The 14296-nt window shown below is 51.9% G+C and overlaps 2 protein-coding genes across 15 annotated transcripts in view; both read right to left on the bottom strand.

Annotated features, from left to right (window-relative positions):
• The window catches only part of MROH2A (maestro heat like repeat family member 2A), a 44428-nt gene extending 33783 nt beyond the window's left edge, over positions 1 to 10645 (bottom strand). For 3 of the 10 annotated variants that reach the window (XM_008544003.2, XM_008544006.2, XM_070618628.1), the window contains exons 1-11: positions 10384 to 10645; positions 9439 to 9534; positions 9024 to 9205; positions 7006 to 7137; positions 6611 to 6773; positions 5004 to 5102; positions 4051 to 4202; positions 3392 to 3535; positions 2141 to 2233; positions 1803 to 1881; positions 1561 to 1674 (exon numbers count right to left, since the gene is read on the bottom strand). In XM_008544003.2, the coding sequence (XP_008542225.1) occupies positions 1561 to 1674; positions 1803 to 1881; positions 2141 to 2233; positions 3392 to 3535; positions 4051 to 4202; positions 5004 to 5102; positions 6611 to 6773; positions 7006 to 7137; positions 9024 to 9205; positions 9439 to 9534; positions 10384 to 10459 (1330 nt within the window). In that variant the 5' untranslated portion in view covers positions 10460 to 10645. The remainder of the gene's footprint in view (positions 1 to 1560; positions 1675 to 1802; positions 1882 to 2140; positions 2234 to 3391; positions 3536 to 4050; positions 4203 to 5003; positions 5103 to 6610; positions 6774 to 7005; positions 7138 to 9023; positions 9206 to 9438; positions 9535 to 10383) is intronic. The other 7 variants (XM_008544007.2, XM_070618629.1, XM_070618630.1 and 4 more) reach the window with 3 other exon arrangements.
• Positions 10646 to 12979: 2334 nt separating this feature from the next.
• The window catches only part of LOC103567365 (UDP-glucuronosyltransferase 1-6), an 88586-nt gene continuing 87269 nt past the window's right edge, over positions 12980 to 14296 (bottom strand). For all 5 annotated transcript variants that reach the window (XM_070618626.1, XM_070618627.1, XM_008544000.2 and 2 more), the window contains exon 5: positions 12980 to 13997. In XM_070618626.1, coding sequence (XP_070474727.1) covers positions 13700 to 13997 — 298 coding nt within the window. In that variant the 3' untranslated portion in view covers positions 12980 to 13699. The remainder of the gene's footprint in view (positions 13998 to 14296) is intronic.

Genomic DNA, 14296 nt, shown 5'->3' with positions numbered 1-14296 from the left:
TAAGGGGGGTGAGAAGGAGACGCCATGAGAAGGTTCTGGAGAGAGCCAGCATGGACGGAACTAGAGTTAGGCACTCAGGTTGATGTTACACTCAAGGCTAGATGCTACTAGAAGTCAGTGCTGACAGAGGAGGAGAGGAGAAGAGGACGGGGTAGATAGTGGCAGATAAGCAGACAGTAAGGGACAATGTTACAATGTAGAGTTTTTATCCCCAAAATGGAAACTTTTTTTTCTGACTATAAAAATGGTGTATGTTTATTAATTAAAATAAAAGATAACCACTCTTAACAGTTCAGGTGTGTCCTTCTAAACCTGTTTTTGTCTAAACAAACATAGAGGTTTCCTTCACATAACTGAGGTCACGATACAGGCAGAGCCCCATCCTCCATCATTAATGCGTAGTGGGCGAGCTGGCCCTGAGGAAGAGTAGATTAACTACACTTTTAATGGCTGTATAGTATTCCATTGTGTGGATATGCTATCATTTATTCCACAAATTCCCTACAGAAAAGCATTTAGGTTGTTTCTAATGCTTTGCAAACATCTTTGTCCAATTTCCTTCGGGCAATTATTTCCTTCAGACAATTGACAAGAAGTTGGATTGCTAAGCCTCAGTTTTGGTCCCTATCCAGTTGAGCACCCAGAATGGTGTAGCAATTTACACCCCTGTCAATGAAGTGTAAGAAGCTACTTTCTTGTTACTCTTGACCAGAGATTAGCAGTCTTGCCAGAAGACTGAATTCAGCCCAAAGCGTGTCTTTGTGAATAAAGTTTTATCAGAACACAGCCATGCTCTGCTGTCTATGGCTGCTTCTGCTCTACAACGGTAGAGTTGAGGAATTTTCATAGAGACTGTTTAGCCTGTAAAGCCAAAAATATTTTTACTATCTGGCCTTTTACAGAAAAATGGCTAGGCCAATTCTAGTCATTAACTTTGTCATCTCTGCCCATCAAGGAGGTAAAAAGCACAGAAGGTCCTTCATGTACAGTTTCCCAGCTTGTGCACTGCACAAAGGCACCCAGTTGAAGGGCTGAACGGGAGTAGCCCAAGTGCTTCTCAAGTCATGTACCTGCATGGCCACATGCTGCCAGCAGGGGAGGTCTTGTTTAAATTCACACAAAGGTGATATCTGAGCTAGCGTCTTAGCTTGGGACAGTAGTTCCCTTTTGATATCAAGGCCAGGTTTAGGGTTTGAGCTTAGGGACTTGGAATCTGGGTGTAGACTAAGGTGGGGCACTTGGTCAATGGGGCTTTAGGGCTGTACCTGCATTATGCAACTAGGCTTTGCATTGAGCCTTTGATTTAGCTCTGGGGGGTAGTACTAGGATTCAGGGTAACAGTTTGAAATTCAGACTCAGGTGGCAGCTGGGACTCAGGGTTGAAGGAGAGAATTAAGGGTCACAGGACTGGTTAGGTTCAAGCATGGAAAACGTGATGCAGCGGACAGCCGTGGCTTCTTGGCCCACCCAGTAGGGTCTATAAAAGAGGAAATGATGGAGGTCCACACAGGAGTGAGACTCGCCTCCCCGCCCCTGCCCCGCCTTCCCACCCTTGCTCACCGTCTGCGCTCACCACGGCCCTAATCAGGGTCAGGGTCCCCACGCGGATGGCCTCCTTGCTCATCTCCATCTGGCTGAAGAAGAACTTCATCAGCTCCTTGGGGTAGGAGCGGGCTGCAGGGGGAAGTACTACTTCAGTCGTGCCCACTGAGCCGGAGCGAGCCCAAGGAGGCAGCCCCGGGCCCAGCGCTCAGAGGGGCCGGGACTCCCCAGGCTCACAGCGGCCCCGGGGGGGGCCTCACCGAGGGCTATGAAACAGTGCACGATCTCCATCAGGTTCTGGCTGCTGTAGTGCTGCTGGGTGGGGGCCTTGGCGCACACCTGGGGAGAGGGCGTGTGGGGAGGCCAGGTGAGGTCCCAGCAGGGACAGGGGATACGGGCACAGCGGCAGCCCAGCCTGAGAGGACAGGAGCTGCGTGGGCACCATGGCCTCGCACCCCAGAGGGATGCAGGAGGCACACGAGTGACACAGGGGGTTCTGCCACCATCTCGCCCTCTGCCCTGGCCGGCTGTGCCACCTCCTGCAGCCGGCTTCCTGCTGACTCACCCTGAGATGCCCAGCCCAGCTCGCCAGCCTCACCTGGACATGCAGTTCCATGAAAATGGGGTGTAGCTGCATTTGGGGGATGGGGGTGTTGGTGATGACCGACACTTCCAGGATCTGCCTCAAGACCTGCAACGGATGGGCAGATGGTGGTAGATGACCTTCTACCAACTCAAGGTCAGAATCTGGACCCTTGCCATTTGCTGTGGTCCACCCACTAGAGGTATAGCAGCCCCTGGGAGCTAGTTAGAAATGCAGCTCTCAGGCTCTGCCCTAGACCTGCTGACCCCGACTGCGTGTTTCAACCAGCTCCCAGGCGGTTCCTGTGCACAGTAAGTTTGGGAAGCACCACACTGGGCCACCAAGTGTGGCATTCAAGCCCTTTTTCATCTTTCTCTCGTCTTCACCTGGAGCCGAATACCATTCTTTAGCCAGAATGATCTACAGTTGGCTCCCTAAGTCCATCACATCCATTTCTGCTCCTAGTTTCCAGCTGAGAGCCACACCTCGTCTGCAGACGGGGGACCCTTGACGATGGACGTCAGCCCGGCTCACGCCTCCTCTCAGAGCCCTGCAACCATTCCGTCTCCCAGGGGTTAAAAGCTGTCATGGGGCAAATGGTGTCCCCTCAAAATTCGTGTCCACCCAAAACCCCAGAATGTGACCTTATTTGGAAATAGGGTCTTTGCAGATGTAAATAGTTAAGGATCCTGAGATGAGGTCGTCCTGGATTCAGGGTGGGCCTTAAGCCCGAGGACTGTCGTCCTTATTAAAAGAGGACACAGAGAGACACACAGAGAATACGACCCTGTGAAGACAGGGCCAGATCAGAGTGATGTTGCCACAAGCCTCGCAAGGCCTGGGGCCGCCAGAAGCTGGAAAAGACAAGAAGGATTCCTCCCAGAGCCCTCAGAAGGAGCACAGCCCTGCTGACACTTTGGTTTTGGACTTCTGGCCTCCAGGACCATGAGAGAATAAATCTCTGTTGTTTTAAGCTCCCTAGCTCGTGGTTCTTTGTTATGGCGGCCCTAGGGAACTGATACAAAGGCCACGACCTCACTGTGGCCTCCAAACTCTGGGATCTCGTCCCTTCCACCTGGAACAGCAGCGTTCATTTCCTGCAAACCCTACAAGGGCCAGGCCCCATGGCCCCTCATCGGGCGCAGATGTTGGGTCTCCTGGCAGGGATCATAATATCTGACATCCTCACCTTCCACCCAGATGACAGTCCCCTGGAACACCTGTTTCCAGGGCTTCAGCCGGGGCTGCCGCCCGCTTGGCCCTCACCTGCGTGATGCAGAGGGCCTCCAGGCTGCCCTGGTACTCCGCCAGCAGCAGGGGGATATAGTCGTACACCTGCTCCCGCAGGTCGTCGTTGGGCAGGAGGAGGTTCAGCATGGGCTTCAGGGACTTGATGACCCCCAGCTTCACCTGCCACAGGAGCAGGTCTCTGGACTCCTCAGCACAGGACCCCCAGCAAGGCCCAGGGATGTCAGCCCCGTCCACAGAATCAAGGGCACATGACAGAGGCGACCTTGGAAGTGGTTGGGGCCTCACCCAAGGCCCCACAGGTGGGCAGGGAGGCCAGCCTGCCCCCGCGAGTCCTCACTCTGTCATTTAGGTGATCTTGGGCAGGTACTTAGCCTCTCAGTGCCTCCGCTCTAGCTCCCATAGGTAAACCGCTTGGAGAGCGCCCAGCATGCGGGTACCATCGACCCTCGTGTAGCAAGTCCCAGGGCCTTTACCAAGCCGGCCTGCTGAGGCTCCAGGGCCCCGGCAGTTCAGCATCACAAGCTCCCGGCTGTGCCATTAACCAGGTCACCGTCTCTCTGGGGTTCCGGGAAGGAGGCTGGACCCGGTGGTCTCTCAGCCCTCCCAGCCCCACAGGCGGGGGAGCCATGACTGGCGGGGGACCCCAGGGCCCTCCTGAGAAGGATGCATCTCACCTCTGGGTTGTGGTTCCTCAGCCACACGGTCACAAAATAGCGATACAGGGGGAACAGCTTCATAGCAAACTGGTCCTCGGTCATCACGGGGTAGACGCTGTCCTCCAGGTGCCTCAGGTAGAACTGCACCGTCTCACAGAAGGTCTCCATGGCTACGGGCGTGGGGAGATGCCATGAGCGCCTTCCCAGGCCACCTTCTCCAGGCCGGGGTGCTCAGGCACTTCCGATAAGAGCAGGTCACTGAGATGGCCAAAGACACAGCTAGCCAAAGCCCCTCTGGTCCCCGCAGCTCTGCCCTTCTTCCTCCCTCACAGCTCCCTGGTTTGATCTTGAATATCTGTGTGTGAAAGGCTCCCCCAAGGGGGTGTTAAGCACACAGGTGCATCGAGGCTCCATCCTTTGAGATTCACGTGCTGGGGGGGGGTCACGGGTGGGCACTGGAATAGGACTCCTTACTCACATCTGGGGGATTCCAGCACAGAGGGCAGTAAACATAATTTTGCCCCATTTTTCTCGGGTATCAGGGATTTGGGGCCCACAAAAATATTAAGTAATCAGAACCTGGGCCAAGGCGATCCGATGTAAATAGCATCGAAGACCTGCCCACCTCAGACCCGACGTGGAGATATTTTCCCCGGTCCCTCTGCTGTGAATCCCAGCGCCCTTCTCCAGTCTTCTCCTGAAATGCTTAACTGCAGAGCAAGCTAAACTAAGTCACAGTCACAGCTGCCTCCCTCAAGGCCGTGAAGGCCTCCTAAAAGCATCCACGATGGTCCAGCCACTCGTCCCCCCAGAGAGACAATCAGAGGCCACACAAAGCAGGAGATTGAGCAAATGCTTGGGAATAAATGAACAACCCACCTCTTGTTCAACAACTCTTCCACCTGTTTACCCCACTTCGCCCCTCTGCGCCCTGACTGGGCCAGACCAGCAGGCCCAAGAGGGACACGTACCACCACAGATCACCTGGCGTATCTTGGCTTCGTTGGCAAGTCTCAGCATCGTGAATATGGTGGCCAGGGTGATGCCCATGTACGGCATGAACTCGAACACTGTGGGGTAGGGGGAGAGGTTGCAGGAAGTCAGGGTGGGTCAGGACTCAGCAGGGAGAAGGCAGAGAGGACAACCCCACCACCGGCACCGCCAGCCCCCCACACTGCAGAGTCAGGGAACCCCAATTGCGCCGGCTGGGGCCCCAGGAAATAGTGCGGAAGTCAGCGTGAGGTACAAAAAGCGAGCTGGAAGCGGGTGAAGGGGAAAGCAAGGCAGGAAAGAGGGGAGGATCGGGGGACAGAAGGAAGAGGAAGAGTAGAGACAGAGCCACAGGGAAGAGCCGGAGAGGCAGGAACTGGGAGAGAGCAGAGAGTCAGAGTGTGGGCGCTCGCTCGGAGCACGCCTGCTTCCAGAGATGGACATCTGGTTCCTTTCGGTGTCTCCATTAATGCGTCATGTCTGCTCACTGCTCACCAGATGCTTCCCAGCCCGACCACCGTAACCTCCCGTTTACACGTCTCCCATCCCTTCTCCATCCACACGATGGCTAGAATGGTCTTCCTGGAACCTGAGTCCCATCAGGCAATTCTGCAGCCTAAAAATCCCTCAGTAGCTTTCTTTCTTCCTTTGATGACAAAGATTCACCCTGAGCTAACATGTGTGGCAATCTTCCTCTCTCTTGTATGTGGGATGCCCCCACAGCGTGGCTTGATGAGCAGTATGCAGGTCTGTGCCCGCAAACCCTGGGCTGCCGAAGTGGAGCACATGAACCTAACCACTACGCCACCAGGCCGGCCTCCATCAGTAGCTTTCAAGTGCCCACCAGGCCCTGTAACTCTCCAACTTCATTTTACACCACCACCCCCTCCTCTGTAACTCCAGCCACAGTGAGCTCTCAGTTCTTCACAGCAATCAAGCTTTTTCCTGCCTCAAGCCCTTTGCACATGATGTTTTGTTAGTGTTGGATGTTCTCCTCATCCTGTTTCTCACACAGGTGTCATCCTCTCATCCTCCAGGTCACACTTCAATGAGGTCCCCACAGCGATGAGGTCCCCTCACCACATCCTGAACTCAGACAGCAGCCTGGCTGTTCTCTTTATACCCATCACCTCTTTTCCGGTTTACCTGTTTGTGGTCCTCTATGAGGGCAGGGACTGTGCGGGTTTCACTCGCTGCCGTGGCCCAGCACCCACCACAATGCCTGCGTGGAGCAGGATCGCAGTGTATGTCTGTGGAATGGAAAGAGACAGAGGGACACAAAGGAAATAAAGAGAAAGGGAGGTGGGAAGAGAGAGAAGAATGGAGCCAGAGAGGAAGAGAGGAAAGAGAGACTTGGAGAAGAAGGAATGACAGAGGAATAAAGAGACAGAAATGAAAAGTGGAGACACAGACAGAGAGTCTTAACAACCAAGAGAGACACACAGAGAGGAAAAGAGCGAATGCCAGAGAAAGATAGGAAAAGAGAGAAAAGGAAGGGGTGGGGGCCAGGACAGAGGTAGAGAGAGGCAGAGCCCAGGAGGGAGGCCTGGGAGCCAGAAACGGGGGCTGAGGACCCTGAGGCTCGCACCGTTGCCATTGGCCAGCTTGGCAAGGGTGACGATGACAAATTCGTCGGTGAGGTTTAGGGGCTTAAGGTGGTGCTGCAGCTCATACATGACCAAGCTGAAGTGGTTTCGGGACAAAGCCACCAGGGTGTCACTGGCCGCCTCTGCCTTCACGTAGCCTTCCATCTGCAGGGGGACAGGAGAGGGACGTGCGGTGCCACCATCGGGGGGCCTTCATAAAAACCCTCCTGCCCCACACCTGCACCAGCCGCCTGGGCTCCCTCTGGCTCCCTCAGCCCATCCTTGCCCCATGAGGTAACTGGACAAGGCCCTTGGGCACCCCAGGTCATGTCTACCAATGGCCGAGGCCCTGGGAAGGCAGGGGGCCAGACACCGATGGAGCCCAGGGCTCTCCTACCTCCAGGATCTCCCTCATCTCCCTGGAGGCGATGGCGACCAGCCTCTGGACACACTGCTCCTCCAGCTCCCCCTCCTGCTGGATGATCTCCTGGAGAATGTTGTAAATGTTGACTTTGCGCTGAGTGGAAATCTGGGAAACAAGTATGGTGGGTGGGAAGATCCTGGACTCGGAAGTGGGGCCTGGGACAGACCCAGTCCTGCCCGAGCACATAAGTCCACCATCTTCTCCCTCCCACGGCCCTGCTCCTATACACCCCATCCCTCAGATGCCCAAGCCCCGGACCCTGACTCTTCCATCTCCAACGCTTCCCCTTTCCCTGCTCCATCCAACTCATCCAACTGGCCCTGTCAGTGTGGCCTGCAAATCTGTTCTTTCTGCCCTGTTTTCAATCTGGCAACATGGCAAGGCAGCTGTCAAAGGGCCAGCACACAAGGTTCCTCCACAAACTTGACACGGGCCCTCTTGAAAGTCCAAGAAAGCCAGTTTGCTCTGCCCTTAGCCCTAGCGAGGGAGCATTTAAGACCAGGAAATGTACCTCTTCCTCAATTTTGATTCCTATAAAGCACTTATCACCATTTCAAATGACCTGGGTTAGGACAGAATTGGACAAACAGTTTGTGCAACCCAGACCGCACCTGGAGAGTCATATTTGAGAATGACTCTCATTTAATGGGGTTTGCCAAGCCCCTCTTAAGGAATGAGGGTTGACTTTATATGTGAGCCGTTGCCTGCAAAGCCCTCTGGGAAAATGACCTCCTCCCTCATGTGGGAAGAAAGTCAATTCTTGGTAGTCAAGACCTTAGCTAATTTGGGGACTTCAGGAAGAGAAGAACTCACCCAAATTTGTACGTCCTAGTAGTGAAATCAGGTGCAGAGAACCTTGGCCTTGCTTTCCTGGTCTTGGGACAGCAAGTAATAGAGGCTTGTAAACTCCAGCAATTGTGTGGCCTTAGCTGCTCAGTACCGCGTGGCCCCAGACCGGCGGTTTTCAAACTTGTGTGTATGTTTGTGTGTGTGCATGAGAGGAAGATTGGCCCTGAGCTAACATCTGTTGCCAATCCTCCTCTTTTTGCCTGAGGAAGATTGTCGCTGAGCTAACATCTGTGCCAGCCTTCCTCTATTTTGTATGTGGGACACTGCCACAGCATGTCTTGACGAGTGGTGTGTAGGTCGGCACCTGGATCCGAACCAGTGAACCCAGGCCGCTGAAGCAGAGCATGCGAAACTGACCGCTCTGCCACCGGGCCAGCCCCCATAAAATCTATGTATTAAAAATCTGCTTTGACAACCGTTTGCCTATGCTCCCTGACTCCAGCACACCTTCCTCCTGGCTACCACACATTGTTCTGTAAAGAACTCCCGTAAAGAACATCCCCGAAGCCTAAAGGATGATCTAAAATCCAGCAGTTCTCGAAGCGTGGTCGTTAGACCAGCAGCTGCAGCAGCACCTAGGAATTTGTCAGAAATGCAGGGTCTCAGGCCCCGCCCAGACCTGCTGAATCGGAACCCCTCCTGGTGGGGCCCAGCAAGCCAGGTTTTACCAAGCTTTCCAGGGGATTCTGATGCCCTGGTCCCTGTCATAAGAGGCCCACCATGATCTCCGGTTACACTTTTCATCCCTCCCTTCAACATCCTCTACCTCAGCCCCCCCAACCCCAGCTAAATAGTACCCCCACTGGCCAAGCACCCCTGCACCCTGGCTGTGGCGTGTCTTTGCTGCCCCATGTCCACTTGCTTTGCTCCTGCTCATCATCTTTGTAACTCAGCTCACATGCTCTAGGACGTTGGCTTCCAAATCCACTGGGTCAGAATATAGGGGAACTTTAAAATCGTGGAAACCTCAGCCCCAGGAGGTCCGCAAAGAGTAAGAACCTCCCAGTCCTGCCCAGCTCTGTGCCCCAGCACTGAGCCCCATGCCTGCAGTAGCCAGTATTGTGCGCTGAGCAGTGGCGGGATGCACGAACAGCTGCAGGAGGCTGGGCTCCAAGGAGAGGCTGAGGGTGAGGAGGCCCTACCTTCGGCACCTGCAGGCAGCGAATGAGAGCGTTTATCACCACAGAGGGCTCGGTGGTGGCCTTCTCTGTGATTATCACCGAGGCCAGCGTCTTCCGCATGTCAGGCCCTGCCCCGGCAGTGTCCATCTTTGCTGACTCGCTGTCCATGATGTTGAGGAGGTTCGTGACTTGTTGGAATGTACCTGAGACAAGGTGGCACAGGTGCGGTGCTGAGATGGCCGTGACAGAAGGTGTCCCTTGTACCTCAGCCTCCCCAATGCCTGCACAGCCCTAGCTGCACCTGTGGGACGATTGGGCAGGGAACTTCCTGTCCACTGGACAAATGGAGAAACTGAGACCTCAGCTGGGACTTGTCCTCGAGGAATTAGCGACCAGGACGGGGCAGGAATGCAGGAAGAGGGGTTGACTTTCTTACCACCGTTATCTGGCGCCAGAGGTCCCAGGTCCTCTCTTTCCTCTGATGGGTCCTCCTCTGAGTCTATTGTTGCTTCTGCCATCTCTTCCTCAAGCTCTTTCGAAATCAACAAGATTTTTTAAATAGTTGGGGTGTCAACCTACCCTAAGACAACCCCCGATGAGTCACACCCTGCATAATCCTCTCCCCCGGTGCAGGGACAGAAGCCATGACTTGGGTTAGACCCAAATTCTAACCAACGGAATATGGCAAAGGAGATGGGAACCCACTCCCTATGTCATATAAGACTCCATCTTGGCAGGCTAGAGAGAGATGCTCCCGCTGGCCTTGAAAAGTAAACAGCCAGGACACGAACTGCCTATGGAGTGCGCCAAGCGGCATCCGGGTGAGGGCCTCAGTGCTGTAACCACAAGGAGCTGAATTCTGCCAACAGCCACATGAGCTTGGATGAAGACCAAGCTCCACACAGGATGTAGCTAACCAATACCTGAGTGAAGCCTGTGAGAGCCCGAGCAAAGGAGCCCGCTAAGCCAGGCCCAGACCCCCGACCCATGGGAACTGCGAGGTAATAAATGGCTTTTGTTCTGAGCACTAAGTTTCTGGTCATTTGTTACAGAGAAATAGTTAAAAAGTGTTAACACACTTGGTTAAGAAGGGCCCCCCCACCCTCTTTTCTAGACACTGAAAATGAATGACGACTGAGAAATCCACCTCAGCAGTTCTCCTCTCTGCTTTCCTGGGGCTCTCTCAACAGCAGCAGCACCCTAAGGGCTGACAAACGCCAACACAGATGTCAAGATGGAGGATCAAAAGTGCCTGGATCCTTTTTCCTTCTGTTTCAAACCCCTCATCCTCAAACCTTCACCGTCCCGGGGCCCTGCACCATCCTGTGCTCTTTCCCTCCTGGGAACCCTTTAAAGATCTACCTGGGACCTAAATACTGACCTTTTCTCAGAGTCCTCTCCTGGATGGAACAAAAATACACCACAAGAGGAGGCTTCGTTCTTTGCCCAATACACATCAATGGTAATGTGGGCAACAGCAGGAGGGGATGACAAAGAAGTGAGAGGGTCGGGCTCCTCAGTCGTAACTCAGGTGAGGAATGGGTCTCCTGGCGGGGTGGGTGGGCTTCTTTAGAATCATCACCGTTAGGTCCCAGACCCTTGGAACTTTGAGATCCAACTGCCTCTCTGAGTCTCTATCAACTGAGGGCTTTGAGGAGTGCACAGGGCCCTGGGATAAAAACCCCACATTATGCTGTCATTGAACATTTCTGTTACCCACATGTGTGGCCTGTTTGGGAAAGGGAAAAGGTGGGAGGGGGTGATTCACAGCCAAGTCCCCTGGGGATGTGGTCGTAGGAGCCCAGGATGGGGAAGTGTGGTCAGGGCAGCTGGAGCAGTGAGGGTGACAGAGGGGTCCTAGGAAGACAACTCCTCCCCACGGACTGGATGACTTGCAGGGGAAGGGGGTTCTCACTGGCAGAATATTTAGAAGGTAAAGAACCTCACAGATAGGTAAGAGGGCAGGAACCTTGTTTCCCTGAACCAAAAGTGGGGCCCAGAGGACTCCCCTGCCACTTGTAGCTGGGAGAGACAGCCCAGATCAACAGTTTGAGCAATGAAATACTGGCCTTTGGAAACCTTCCTATGCATTACAGAGCGACAGAACAAGAGCCAGAGCCAACTAGGTCCAAGACTCCTTAGTTAGTTCCCAAAGTGTGCCCACCCTGCCAAGAGGGAGTCCCTCGGCCTCTGCTTGGACACCACCGATCCTAGGAAGCTCATTACCCTCAGTAGCCCATTTCTACTTCATTGGATATGAGTGGTTAGACAATGAGTTTGCTCTACATGGTGCTGAATGCCTCTTCCCCATAACATCCATACACAGTTCCCTCACTCTGCCCTTTGGAGACATGTTGACTGATAAGGAATGGACACAAGAAAGCAGTTATCGCATGCCCCTTCCTCCACATCTCCCTCTGCCCTGCCTCCTCCCACTCCCTGCTGGGCCTTCTTTTCTCTTTCAAAGATTATTCAAGTTATGTGGTTACAGTTATGTTCCATAGACCCTGACTGCATGCCTGCCGTGTGCTTGAGGTGGATATAGAGGTGGGTAGGACACACCTTTGCCCTTTGAACACATGAAAGATTGTGGATTTAGGGCCAGGAGTGAATGTATCAGTTAGTCATTGCTGTGTAACAAACCACCTCAAAGCTTAATGACTGAAAACAATCATTAATTATTGTTCATGAATCTACGGGTCAGCTGAGTGGTTCTGTTGGTCTGGCCAAGCACAACTAGAGTCGCTCAAGTATCTGTGGTCAGCTGGTAGGCTGGGTGAGGGCTGGCTTGTCTATGGCTTCATACACTTTTCTGGCAGTTGGCTAGCTACCGGGTGAAGTGACTAGGGTGACAAGGACACGTGTCTCTCACCGTGCAGCAGGGCTAGCCCAGGCTGTTCTCACAGCAGCTGGATGGGGCTCCAAGAGAGCGAGCAGAAACATGACTTGGAACAGGCACCCATCACCTCTGCCACATTCTGTCAGCCAAGGCAGGGCACAGGCCAGCCAGGACTCAACAGGTGGGGAAACAGATGCCCCCTCTTGTTGGTAAGAGCTACAAAGACACATTGTGAGGGACATGGCTATCAGCAGGGGTGGAGAAAGGGGTCATTTTTTATTACACACGTGATGAGCGTGTAAGCCACAGGAAAAAGTGAGATGCCCTCAACACTTGTCTGGAGAAGACACTAAGATGATGAGATTGAGGAGAGTAAAGTGGGCTCTGCTTGCTTTTCCAAAATGAAAATACTTTCCATTCTTTCTTAGATTATGGCAACAATATTTGTATGCTTTTTTCTTTCTTTCTGTTTTTTTTTTTTTTTTTTTTTTGGTGAGGAAGATTGGCCCTGAGGTAACATCCGTTACCAATCTTCCTCTTTTTGCTTGAGGAAGATCAGCCCCGAGCTAACATCTATGCCAATCTTCCTCTATTTTATGTGGGATGCTGCCACAGTGTGGCTTGATGAGTGGTGCTAGGTCCATGCCCAGGATCCGAACCAGCGAACCCCAGGCCACCAAAGCGGAGCTTGTGAACTTAACCACCACACCCATGGGCTGGCCCCATGTAATGAGGCCTTTTTCACAAAAGAAAATAAAAGTGAATTCACCCAGAAGTGGTGTTTAAATATATCCTGGTATATCCATGCAATAGATACTTCTTGGCCACTAAAAACAAATTAAATGTTACACAAAAGCCTGGGGAGAACATTTCCGATAGACTGAAGTGGAAAAAGAATGTGAGAAAACTAGATATATTTGGTATAGCTGCAATACTTTATAAATATATGCATTTGCCAAAATAGTTATGTGGTTATTTCTGAGGAACATGGTTCCTAGAGATTTCTATTTTCTTGTGTATGTGTGCACGTCTATATTTTTCAAATTGTCTGTCATAACCGTGCATCGCTTTCGTAATTAGAACACGGAGGTTAACAACAATAAATGCAACAGCAATGAAGAGAAGAACACCTAAGACATAGAATTTACATGAATTTATTAATATGTTTTTAGTTGCAAGAAACAGAGAAAATATACATGCCAGACACTATATTTGGGGCTTTTATCAAATTCAGATCCTTTTGGCACAAGAGATGAAGCAATGGTTATCCTCTCAAACACCACCCATCAATTTTCTATATCATTCTTTTCCCCCAAAGTTAGAAACCATACACTCTTCTCGAAGGACTCTACATTGCTCGTTTATTTCAAGTGCAAGGAGCTATGCCCTACAGGAATAAACATATCCTTTTTTAAACACACAAGTGACATCTGTGAAGCATGAGCATAAATTAGGATCTGCCATCATTGATGAAGGAATTGATCACAACAGTCTACGGAAGCCAGAGGATGATGTTAGAATCAGCATCCAAGGTGGGGGTGCCGTGGGACCACCTCTGAAACCCGCGCTCCCAAACAGGCCCTACCTGAGTAAGAAAAGCAATGCAGGATGAAGGAGGACCTGTCCATCCTCTTGGCAAGTCACTTGAAAGATGACAAGAGAGTCCAGATTAAAGATATTGGAAGAAGCAGAAAGCATATTCAAATATCTCTCTCTATAGGCGTGACTAGCAATTAGATTGTTTTCATTTTTAAAAACACTGGGGTGTTTAACTTATGGCTCAGTATTTCTTGAATAAGCAAAACATGAATTTCACACTGACCCCATTTGCAAGTTTGGTTCACTTCCCACCCACTTCTCACTGTGTCTTGGATTTGTGGGACTTCTTAACTCGCCCTTTTTTCCCAAAGAACTTCCGGAAGCCGAAGGCACAAGATTTATAGACGATGAAGGCGACTCCCAGCACGACGGCCAGGAGGAAGCCGATCACGTCCAAAGAGTGGTACTGGTACCACGTGAGGTCGTGGGCTGCAGGGCGCAGGTGCGGGGCCCCCTTGTGCCTCATCACGAACTCCACCCAGAACACGGCCAGGTCCAGTGGCTCCACGGGGCGGTCCTTGTGAAGGCTGGAGAGGCGCATGATGTTTTCCTTATAGCTAAACACAAAGACAGTTCTGTGAATGCCTGGAACTCCAACAGGAGTAAACTATCCCCTCTCTATGCTCGCTTCTGGTTAGGAACCACCAAATTTTCCAAACTCGGTAGAGCAAATGTGTTTCTATTATAGTCAGAAAAGAAAACACACACAGTAAATGTTCTTTATCTCTAAAAAAAATTGGAAGCCAAAATTCTAATTTTAAATTAGTTGAAATTTGCTTCCTACATTCTTCTTTTCTTTTCTTTCTTTTTTTTTTTTTTTTTAGGAAGATTAGCCCTGAGCTAACTGCTACCAGTC

Source organism: Equus przewalskii, chromosome 5 (genome assembly GCF_037783145.1).
Source record: "Equus przewalskii isolate Varuska chromosome 5, EquPr2, whole genome shotgun sequence".
NCBI lineage: Eukaryota > Metazoa > Chordata > Mammalia > Perissodactyla > Equidae > Equus > Equus przewalskii.
Note: the sequence above shows the minus strand (reverse complement) of the source record. Positions and strands in the feature narration are given on the sequence as shown.